Source organism: Manis javanica, chromosome 7 (genome assembly GCF_040802235.1).
Source record: "Manis javanica isolate MJ-LG chromosome 7, MJ_LKY, whole genome shotgun sequence".
Classification (NCBI taxonomy): domain Eukaryota; kingdom Metazoa; phylum Chordata; class Mammalia; order Pholidota; family Manidae; genus Manis; species Manis javanica.
Window position 1 is genome coordinate 126,628,069 of NC_133162.1, and position 12,396 is coordinate 126,640,464.

General features: G+C 35.8%; 1 protein-coding gene across 5 annotated transcripts in view; it reads left to right on the forward strand.

Moving 5' to 3' along the window:
• The window catches only part of MARCHF7 (membrane associated ring-CH-type finger 7), a 50,656-nt gene that overhangs the window by 31,446 nt on the left and 6,814 nt on the right, over nucleotides 1–12,396 (forward strand). For all 5 annotated transcript variants that reach the window (XM_036995905.2, XM_036995906.2, XM_073241548.1 and 2 more), the window contains 3 exons: nucleotides 1,047–2,154; nucleotides 4,432–4,601; nucleotides 9,660–9,769. In XM_036995905.2, the coding sequence (XP_036851800.2) occupies nucleotides 1,047–2,154; nucleotides 4,432–4,601; nucleotides 9,660–9,769 (1,388 nt within the window). The remainder of the gene's footprint in view (nucleotides 1–1,046; nucleotides 2,155–4,431; nucleotides 4,602–9,659; nucleotides 9,770–12,396) is intronic.

Here is a 12,396-nt window from a genome sequence, read left to right on the forward strand (position 1 = left end):
TTATTCTTTCATAAGGCTACATGTGTTACCTATAGTAGTAGTCTAGCTCTTAAACTCGATGTGTGGATGAATATTCTTTATTAAAGAATGCTATAGTACTCCTGTTTTATCCCAGTTGGAGATCAGAACCACAAGTGTGTGATGTACTTTTTAAGTTATAGATGCCAAGACACTGTTCTGACCCCTAGTCTCATTCAGTATTAAATAAAACAAAGGTGTATCTCATGAGTAACCAGAGATAACAACCCCTGCTGTTAACTGGAAAGAAAATGATTCAAGAACTTTTTAGCTTGTAGCAAGGTTTGCAATAAAATTACAAGGTTGATAATACCTACATGAACTCACTTTTTTTATGCTTATTCATTTATTTTTTTATTAAGGTATTACTGATACACAATTTTGAGCAACATTGTAGTTACAACATTCACTCATATTATCAAGCCCCCCCATGCCCCAGTGCAGTCACTGTCGATCAGCATAGTAAGATGCTATAGAGTCACTATTTGTCTTCTCTGTACTATACTGCTTTCCCTGTGACCCACCTACACTTACATGAACTCACTTTAATACTTACTGCATAGTAAGATAATTCAAAACACTGTCCTCCTTGGATTATTTTGCTTATATTTGTTTTAAGAGTCATTTAAATTGAATTATTTGGCCCATGAAAAATTGCAGTCCATTTTAGATATTAGATCTTCTACCATATCAATTTCTGATTGACAAATTTCTGTTACTTTCATCAAGTTGATAGATTTAGATGTTTGCCTCTTACAAGCAAACTGGTACATTTCTTTCTTTTGAATGTGTCATGTTGACTTTATACAGCAGTACTGGATTTTTATCAAAGGTATAGGAAGAAATACATTTATGTTTTTTTCTGTAAAGTTTAAGTTTCTGTATAGTTAATCTTGTGTAGTTTACAACAGTGAAGAATTCAGTTTGAATCCAGTGTTTCGTTTTGACAGTAATTAGTAGTTCATAAATGTAAATTTAATAATGCTCAAATTATTTCATGTAGTTTGTTTTCTTTTTTTCATAAATAGATGTTCAAGACAGAGCTCCTTCTTCATATTCACAGGGAGCAAGACCAAAAGAGAACTCAGTGAGCTCTTTACAATTGAATACATCATCCACAAATCACCAAATGCCTTCTGAACATCAGACCATACCATGTTCTAGAGACTCTAGTAGAAATTCTTTAAGATCACATTTTTCTTCAAGAGAATTGGAATCTCCCCCAAATAGTACACAGCCTGGATTTTCTTATATTTCAAATAGAGATGGAACCTCAGCCATAAGCAGTTCAGGTAGGGTTGGTTCATCTCAAAGATCATTTCAAGAATCTTCCGACAATGAAGGTAGACGTACAACCAGGAGATTGCTGTCACGTATAGCTTCTAGTATGTCATCTACTTTTTTTTCACGAAGATCAAGTCAGGATTCCTTGAATACAAGATCATTGAGTTCTGAAAATTCTTACATTTCTCCAAGAATCTTGACAGCTTCACAGTCTCGTAGTAATGCAGCATCAACTTCTGATGTTCCTGATAATAGGGCATCTGAAGCTTCTCAGGGATTTCGATTTCTTAGGCGAAGATGGGGTTTGTCATCTCTTAACCAAAATCATAGCTCTGAGCCAGATTCAGAAAATTTTAACCAGGAATCCGAAGGTAGACATTCAGGACCGTGGTTATCTTCCTCATTTAGAAATAGGTGCACACCTTTGTTCTCTAGGAGGAGGCGAGAGGGACGAGATGAATCTTCAAGAACACCTACCTCTGATATACCATCTAGATCTCATCATACTTTTAGAAGAGAATCAAATGAAGTGGTTCACCTTGAAGCAGAGAGCGATCCCCTTGGGGCTGCTGCTAACAGACCACAGGCATCTGCAGCATCAAGCAGTGCTGCTGCAGGCGGCTCCACCCCAGGGTCGGCTCATGGTGGAAGAAACACAGGAAGAGCAGGGATCCTTCCGGGTTCTTTATTCCGATTCGCAGTCCCCCCAGCACTTGGAAATAATTTGACTGACAATGTCATGATCACTGTAGATATTATTCCTTCAGGTTGGAATTCATCTGATGGAAAAAGTGATAAAACTAAAAGTGCATCTTCAAGAGACCCAGAAAGACTGCAGAAAATAAAAGAGAGGTAAACTTCAGTACCTGTCCTAAGTCCATAAAGCAAGAGCAGATTAGAGAAAAAACTCTTTATTTCTAAAATAGATTCTTTTAACACTGATTCCTGCCATTTCTTCCCTTACAATTTACATCTGATAAGATGTTAGCATCTCACTCAAAAGGTAAAAATGGATGAGAATTAATTATGTAGGTAGGCACTAGAGGGTATAGATTGCATTTAAAAATACATTATTTTTAACCAGCTTTGGATATAGGTACACAAAAAGACAAAAATCTTAATCTCTTATACTATTTGATAGACTAGTCTAAATGGGATTATCAAGACAGTTTGTCTTAGCTTTTACTAAGGTGATTTATTTACCATTAATGTATATTTTGCACCTCAAATCTGTTATGAAGTGAAGTAAAATCTACACACATTTTTTTGTTTTTGAAGTCCCAAGAATTTACTGAATATTATTTATATATTGTAACTATTTGACAGAAATACCAGTTCACATTTAGGATTTAGAATCTCTATGTAAATAAAATCTTTATATAGAGTTGAAGATTGCTTTAAAATCTCTGATAAGAGTGAAAAGATGAAAAATCATATTTTATTGCCAACTTGATTATTAATTTTGTCATATTAATGCAGTTACTTAATTTTTTCATACATTAAGGTAATTTTTATGGTAAAATGGGACAAGGTATACTTTTAAAATGTAGGAAGAAAAGACAATGTAAAGCTAAGGTTGTAGGGTGGCTTTTTTTTTTTTTTTTCTTATTCATAAAGGCCTAATGGAATTGTTGGGAAGCATAGTTGTTACTCTCATTTATACATTTATTTGTACTTTAAGGAAGAAATTCAAATCTAACTCTGGGAATAAACGGCGCTTAACATGCTTTTTGAGGTGTTGGGCATGGACTACTATATTCTCATTATTCCTTATGTAGGACAGGTTATACCTTGTGACTGTCTTCCTGCTTTTAAAATTTTCTATTTTTCTTTCTTGGAGAAAAATTACTCTGCCCTGGTAGTGTCAACATTAATGTTATTACAGTAACTCTCTCTGATTGCAAGTTGTCTGCTGAGGAGTACTGTGCTCAAAGTTAGTGTAATTTAAGTGCAGTACTGTAAGCATAGGGCAAAGCATTAGTTTAATGATTTCTAGAGAGAAATAAGCCAGCACCACACTGTCCAGTTTGGTAGTTTAAAAAGCAGCAGTTGCTGGTTATTTTGCTCTAGAGTTTATACATGTGTATATATTCCTTTGTTAGGTCTTTTCTGCATACATGAGGATATTAAGACAATAAGAGTGTAAAAGAAATTGAATCTCCCAAGTTAAAAAAAAAAATTACTGAAACTGAACTGAAGAAAGTTAAATTTAATGCAGTAAAACATAAGTGGGATTGAGTTACTTTCTCTGGTTAAGCCAAGGCATGAAGGTCACCTAACAGTATCTATTCCTCTTTCCACTGACCTTGCTAAATTCATTAGGAATTCATATAATCCAGATTATATTTCAGTAACAGTTTAACATTAAATATCATCAGTTTACTGAGTACTTTTTTGCATGCCAGCAGTGGACTAAGGCAACAGGGTTTTAACAGAAAACTACTTCGCTTATTATACAGCCATCATTCAGCAATTTAAGTTAAGCAGTACATGTTGACCTATCAGAGGACATAGGTTAATGGAAACTGGAAACTGCTTTACCCTTTAAAAACCTAACCATTAAAAAAATCAGGATGATTTAAGACCTTCATGGGGGAGGTGGAAATAGAGAATTTAAAAATCTTTTTTTCACTGTGATTTAATATAAGAAACAATAGTTTAAGTATATATTTCTGATAACATATAAATTAAAAATTAAAAATCAGTATTTACTTCATTGAAGTTATCTTAAAGATTTTTGGGAGGTAGGGGCCAAAAGTGATGACTGTATAAATACATTCTATGGTTCGGATTGAAATAGTCTATAATACTGCAGAAATTAGTAACTCCTAGGAATACTTGTAAAGTGATTGTGAAAACTATGGAATTTAAACCATGATAACCAAAGACAAATCATCTGAAGATAATAGGATAGCCTATTTGGTTTACCCTTAAAATATTTATTATTTTCACTTTCATTGATATGTTTTCTCACTGTTGTTGATATTTATTGTTGTGTGCTGTGCTTTTTTCCTACCTAGAGCCAGAGTGAGTAGAAATAAGGAAAAAAAAAAAACATTTGAGATTATTTGACCAACCAGAATGGGGTAATGATAATTCTGTTTAGGAAATGTGCCTTCTTTTTTCTAGCCTCCTTTTAGAGGACTCTGAAGAAGAAGAAGGTGACCTATGTAGAATTTGTCAGATGGCAGCTGCATCATCATCTAACTTGCTGATAGAGCCATGCAAATGCACAGGAAGTTTGCAGTATGTCCACCAAGAATGTATGAAAAAGTGGTTACAGGCCAAAATTAACTCTGGTAAGGTTTACCCTCTAATGTATTTAGTTTTCTCAGTTTTCTCACGAGATTCACGTATGTATGCATTTTAGTTAACAAATCTGATTATATTCTTGTCAAAAGTGCCTTAGTCATTTTTTGAAGCAGAAGCATTAAAGAGTATTCATTAGTCTTGCTTCATAAATTTAATTTATCATAGTTTCTTATATTTTATTTACCCAAGTTTGCTTCTTCATACATATATAGTGATTTGTTATTGTTGGTAACCCTTATATCACATAAAAAAACTTTTGAATCAAAGACATATACTATTTACCAGCTATATATCCTTGAGAAAAATTTATTGTCTCCACTGCTGGAACCTTTGCCAGGCAATTATGATGCCTTTATTGAGTGCCTGGCATGGAGCCAGGCGTGGTTGTGATTGTGCGTGCAGAGTGCTAAACAAAACAGACAAAGCACTTGTTCTTTTGGTGGTACTATTGGATGTTAAAGGAATGCCTCCTTGAGGTAAGAACATTTAAACTGAATAAAGAGGAGCCTGCTGATCCAGAATGAGGTGAAACCATTCCAACAGAGGGAAAAATGAGTGTAAAGGTGAGAATGACGTAGGTATGTTTGAGGAACTAAATGAAGCCCAGTGTGGCTGGAGTATAATTAATGGGCAGAGGAGAGGGATGATACAGTTGAGATAGGAGAGATTATCAGAGGCTAGCTCTTTAAACGCATAAAGCTAATGTCTGAAGCTTAGGTTTTTATCTAAGTGCAGTGAGCCACTGAAGGGCAAGGTATCTTTGTATTTTGGCTGCTCTATGGAGAATGGGTTTTAGAGATGGAGCAAAGAGATAAGAATGAAAAAAAATGGCATTTGGATTTGGTATCATGGATGTCCTTAGTGGTTTCAGTCTCTGAAGTGGTAGGGTCTTAAGCATGATTAGACTAGACTGAAAATGAGGTAAGATTGGAAACAGCCACATAGACCTCTCTCTGTCAATAAGCTTGCAGAGAGATTGCAGAAACGGGATAGGTGTTCAGCATGGTTCAAGGCACTTACTTAGTAAGGGCCCAGAAATGTTAACTATTACCAAAATGAAAAGGAGAGTTATATGGGGTCATGGGATATAGTTTTGTTTTATTTCAAGATAGGAGATTTTAGGGCATGTTTTTATTTTTAACAGCTGCAATGAAGAGGAAAAAAAATTATGAAAAGGAAAAATGGGATCCGGAGTGCAAGTCGAGTAGTTTGCCTTTAATAGGAAAAATCGTACTTCATCTCTATAAAGATGATGTTTGTGAGAAAGTACTTGAATTCCTCTATAATTGTTTCAGTTTTCTTAGTAAAGGGAGATAAAATCTTTAGCTGGTTAGGGACTAAGGGATTTTGATATGTGAGGGAAGTAACATTCTAAGATGTTTTCAGGATTTTCAGGAAGTATACTAATACTAAATATTGGTGGCCGTGAGTATGATTTAAGTGAGATACATACATATTTTTTAGAAGCAGTTTTTAGATGCTTGGATACACACATGGATATATGAGTTCACTGGGGTTGGGACCTTTGCTTGGCAGGTATGATAGTGTTAAGATTATATATATAAGGAAAAATTGTCATGGAAATTAAAATCAGGCAGTATAGAGATAATGAGACAGTGATTAAGATCTATGTGTCACTCACATCAAAGAGAATTGGCAAAATGAGCTAGAATGATGAAAAATTGTAGGTACACAGGAGGGGAGGATAAAGTACAGATTTAGGGTAGTACAGTAAACTGATGACAAGTCAAGGGTCTGACCATAGAGTGGGTAGCTGAGGTGGGGAAGGGTAATACTGGAAGTATAATGTTGAGGAAGTGAGACAAAAGTAAAATGGTCTGTGTGGATGTTGAAATAGCCAAGAGGTAATTTGGTAAAGAAGATGGAGAGCCAGGTGCTAATGTCATTAGTGAATGAGGAGGAACTTGGGATTTCAAAGTACGGTGAGTCGGCGGCGGGCCTCTGTCCTCCCTCTTGGTCCAGAGGTATAAGAGTTGTGGGAAAAAATAGTTGCAGAAGAGTATGTATCGGTTTGGGGGAGCACTGTAATTCAGACATGAAGTTGAGGTGATTTAATAAAGATGAATTAAGAGAACAATTTATTTGTGTTAGACCGTGAGTACCAGAGGACACGTGAAGTGACTGTTAGGGTGAGAAAGGTGGAAAATTAGGTCAGATTTAATTATATGAGATTGAAGGTGTGATAATGATAGCTCAGTGACAGGCAAATAGGATGTAAGGAATGATGCCATTAATTTTAATTCTAAAAATCTGTTGGAGAAATTGGTTTACCTGTTCAAGGTGGGTATTATGAGGCTACTGGAAAACTTTTTGCTGCAGCTGGGTTGCAAAGGCCTCTTTGGAGTGGAGGTGGGTATCTTTTCTTTTACTCTAGCCTGATCCTAGTGCTGTAGGTAGGGCCATCTTACCTGTAGCAGCCTCTTCTGGGCTACACGTTATATGTGGTGTTAGGACAGACTCAGGCTTTGTCAGTCACTGCCCTGGGGTGTGAGGATTAAAGGAGTGCTCAGCATAGTTCTTGACACTTAGCTTAGTAAGGGCCCAGAAATGGTAGCTATTACCAAGGTAAAAAAACAACTTGACTCAGCCTTCTGATAAATTTGCAATTGGATTGTTAGTGTTGTGTAGGAAGGAAAACAGGTAAAACAGTGTATTGCTTAAGACATTGGCTTTTTAGAGTTAGATAACCAAGATTGGAATGAAGGCTCCAACACTTAACTAACTAAAGGATCTTGAGTAAGTTTCTTATCATTGATTCTCAACCTTGGCTGCTGATCAGAATTATCCTTTGGAATTTTTAAAAATAGAAATGCATCAGATCATTCCTGAGCATTCTTAGGTAGGTCTGAGATTGGGCCTCAGTTCCATATTGAGTTAAACTGAGTTATACTTACCTCATAGGGTTTCTGTGAAGGTCACACGAAATGTTTATAAATAGTTTCTCATAGTATTGGGTACATGGTAAGTACTCAGTTAAAAGGGTTTTATAAAGTTTATAATAAGTACTTTTTAAGATACTGTCAAACTTGAATACTGATAAATTTTCACAGGTTTTTTTCATACTTACATAAAGACCCCATCTGGTAGAAGATTGATTCTGCTAGAGATTGACTTAACATTATTAAGCAGCTCCTGTATATGGATTGCTAAACTCCATAGAATGTTCAAAGATGAATTTAAAAAAAGTCTAGAATGAGTTTAGGCAGATGCAGCCAGGGGCTACTGAATGAAGCGGGATGTAATGGAAAGAGTCCTGGATTAAACCATGTAGGAATAAATGGGTTCCTCCCAGCTGTGTGTGGCCTTTTTTGAACAACCTCTGTAAGTCACTCCATAGAAAAATGAAGCCCCAAGATGTAAAAGAATGTGTACTGAATGATCTCCAAGGTCCATATTTTGTAATCATCAAACTTTTGCTGCTTCTGAATCAGAATAGTTAAGAAATGCCTGATTGGAAAAAGCCTTCCAAACTTAGTTTTTCACATTCTTTATACTATCAGGTCAGCAAAATGGACTTGCCCTGAATTTAATTCAGTGGCACAATATTAATTTTTATAAATTAAGAAAATATTCCAGATGCATTTAAATTTCACACCTTAGTATAATCCAGACTCCTAAAAAAAACCCAGCAACTTAATTTTCTTCATATATATGAAATATAGTGAATATCTTACTTAATTTGACTACAGCTCATTTTGAGCCAGCATAGATAACCTACTACCTCAGAATAGCACCCACTTCAGCTAGTTTGTAGAAAATGCATATAAATCACTACTGCTGTCTTGGACTTAATGCCAAATTTTACTATTTAAAGATTTATTGTTTTTAAACAACACTAATCCTAAGAGTTTTATGAACTCCTTAAAGACAGGGGGTTATTATTTTGCTTTCTGAATTTCCAGAACCTCAAATACTTGGCATATAACAAGCACTCAACAGATGTTAATTGAATTGAATCTAAACCTCTGTCCTGTTACTTGTATGACTTGAACTTTTAGGACTTTTTTTCCATTTAAATCCCTATTGAAAATAAACACAGGGAAATAATCACTATATGTGTACTTAGATAAGACAACCACTTAGTTAATTGGAGTAAGAACTTAGGAGTAACCAAACGTAGAATGCATACAGGACAGGAGCTTTTTTTCCCCCTTTTCATTTTAATTGTGGCAAAAAATATATGTAATGTAATGTTTGCCCATTTGATCATTTTTAAGTGTACAATTCACTGGCATTAAGTATACTTAGAACAGTGTGTGACCGTCACCACTGTGTATTTCCAAGCTTTCAGTCACTCTATACAGAAACAGTCTATGACCATTGAGCAGTAACTCATTCCCTCCTTTCCATCCCTCCAATCCATGGTAACTTCTGATTTCTTTCTCTCTGAATTGGCCTTTTCTACCTTTTAATATAAATGGAATCATGCAATATTTATTATTTTAGCATCTGCCTTATGCTTAAATGTTTTCAGGGTTCATCCAAGTTATAGCAAGTACAAGAATTTATTCCTTTCATGGCTTAAAAGAGCTGCTTTGATCTGCACAAAGGTGGATCTCTTTTTTTCCCTTCCTGGCCTATAGAGAAGGCACATTGATTCTTTAGACCGCAGAAAGTCTTAGGTATGTCAAAGGTACTGTCATATCAAAGGTACTGGCCTAGGTATATGTAACTAGTTGTTTGACTATATTATTACACATTGTTTTCATGACATCTTGCAAAGGTACTTGAGAAGGAAGTAGGAAGTACAGATGACATTCCATGGTCAGCTTCCCAGGATTATGGGTGTGTGAGTATCTGGGAGAAAAAAAAATCCAGATGCCTGAATAGTGGGTGGAGGCTTAAATACCTGACATGCACATTAGGTGTTAGAACCACGATTTTAGGAGAGACTACTGGTTTACAGCAGTAATGCAGTTTTTCTCCCTTTCAGTTTTCTATATTACAAGCTTAAAACTACAGGAAAAAATGTTTTGCTGGAAACAAGCAAATGTAAGCTTTACGTGTAATTTAATTTTTACCAGGTTCTTCGTTAGAGGCTGTAACCACCTGTGAACTCTGTAAAGAGAAATTGCAGCTTAACCTGGAGGATTTTGATATTCATGAACTACATAGAGCTCATGCAAATGAACAAGTTAGTATATTTTGCCTAATTTGGTAAGTGTCTATTCTATGCTTAAAGGACAGCTGTTGAAGAAAAGATTAAATCATGGTCAGAAAACCTGCTTTAAAATAATAGAAATAATGTAATGTTCCTAACATAGTTCTGTTTTACATTAGATATTATAATTTTATAATTTTTATTCCCTTAACTTTTTATAAGTGAAAGACAACCAACCAAGTCATAGGTTTTAAGTTTATTAAGATAAAATTCATCATATACTTCCTTAAGTAAACCTGAAAATAATAAAAGGTAGGAACATATTCCCAGAGTAGGTATGCCAACCCTGTCTCCCCAGAGCTGTCTCAGTTGTGAATGCCTCTGAGTACTGGAACATGATTGAAACACCAAGCCTGAGATCTATATGTTATCTTTTTGTATTTTTTATGTTAGAAATAATTTTTTTACATTTTCAACTCTGACTCCATGTTTTTACTCCTAGTTCCCTTCACCTTCCCCATTCCTGTCTTGTTGAACAAGTTATCTTATAAAATGGTCTAGTCCCAGTTCACATTATTTTTCTTTCTTTAGTATTTGTATCATTACACTCTAGCTGTTATTTTTATAATAATATCAAGTTTTCTTTAATCATATTGATTTTTTTCAAATATTTCCCTCTAATATCTCAGATTTTTTTAGTATGTATTGGTAACTCCTTCCTCCTCAATATTTTTCCCTTTTTAAAGGAAAATTCTGGGTAGAGAAAGATGTTAAAAGAGATTACAAAGATGACTATAGAACCATATTGTCCAGGTGTGGTTAGCATATTTTTATAAAAAGAAATAGTATGAGAGAGATGTATGGATTCTTAAAAACCACTTTTTAAATGGAGTAATGAACACCTCCCCCTTTTTAAAATTGAGATAAAGTTCACATAACAAAATCATTCTAAAGTGAACATTTCAGTGATGCTCATGTTAGGCAGAAAGACATACGATCAGGATGAAAAGAGGGTGGGGTCCACCAAGAACTCAGAGAGCTAATCAGATACAGCCAGAGAGCCAGAAAGGACTCTCAAGAGTTGAGGCCCTTTGCAATGCAAACTCATTCCATATGCTGATCTGAGCCGACCTTGGGACTTGCTATATATAGCTGATGCAGGGTAGGGACATGGGACTAGCATCATGATTAACTTTTCCTGCCTATGATGAAAACGCCAAGATATAAATAGCATAGTAAGAACAGGAGGGCCTCCATCCTAAGGCTGAGATTCTATTTTAAAAACCATGGAGTTAGGAGGTCAGATTCCTGACATATTCTTTGTATTCAGACAATAACCCACCCTATCTTAAGGCAAGGCAAGCAGTCTTGACTGATATGTTCCCAGTGCTTAAGGGAAACCACTATCTTGGAGAAGAACAGGAAGTTTATTCTATAGAATTATCTAGAGGCCTGACTGGGTGGTAACATAATGTGTCACACAGGAGAGAGACATTATGAGACCACAGGTCAAGCCTATGCCCAACAGCCCCTGCCCCCATCCTGTGCCCCATTCTTGAAAGCCTTAAAAGACAGAATCCTAAGCCTTTAAGTGTGCCTCCTCTCTGTGGTTGCCTGCACTCCCCTTTCTTGGACTGTGTATTTTTAAGAGAGTTTTTACTGCTCAACTTACACGTTTTGTCTTTGCTCTTCCAGTGGTGTCTTTGTTATTTTTCTACTTCATTCTGTTTTCCAGACTTTAAGCACAAGCCTTCACACTCTGTCCTACTTCAGATAAGTAGGCAGGGGCTACTGAGAGCTCTAATTTGAGCTTGCAAGTTCCCATCAGTGAGGTTCCCCTTCCTCTTTGCTTTATTCAAGGAAACCTGCCTTTGTCTACCTTGACTCTGGCCTCTTCCTCACTAAGAGGGTATTCAAATAAAACTGTCTTTCTGCTTCACTACTGTGTCTCTGCCCTTCAATTCTTTGTTGTGGCGAGGATAAGAACCGAGGAGAACAAACAGCCCCCTCCCTACACTACTACATTGGCGTGTTGTGCAACCACCATCTGTGTCTGGTTCCAAGACACTTTTATCTCTCCAAAAGGAAGTCCTATACCTGTAATCTCCCCATCCCCACTTCCCTCATCCCTGTCAACTGCCAGTCTGTGTTGTTTCTGTATATTTAATCTGTTCTGGATATCATATGAATGGAATCATACAATATATGATCTTTAATGTATGCCCTTTACTTTTTAAATATGGTAATAATGGAAATCCTTTGAAAATCTGATTAAAACCATGGGCATTCTTACAAACATGCATAAACACAAGGCGTGTATGTAATATAAGGGATTCTTAAATCCCTTGAAGCTAATTGCTTAGATCCAGATTAAGAATCACTGAAGTAGTGAATGAAACATTAGGTAGTTGATGTACCACAGATACTACTAAAATGCTACAATCTCTTTTATTCTCTAATGCTCTAGTTGTCCAAAAAGAATACCACTTTCAGCAAGGAATTGTCTTAAATTCCCACGGAGTCTTTCTAGACAGCCAGGCATCAGTATTTTAATGGAGAAAGATTAAGGGAAGGTGGAAATGGAAAGTTTCTCTGTTGTTTTTTTTTTTAATGAGAGTAGGTTTCAAAGGATGGTTTTCTGCTGCTCCATCTTGTCTCTT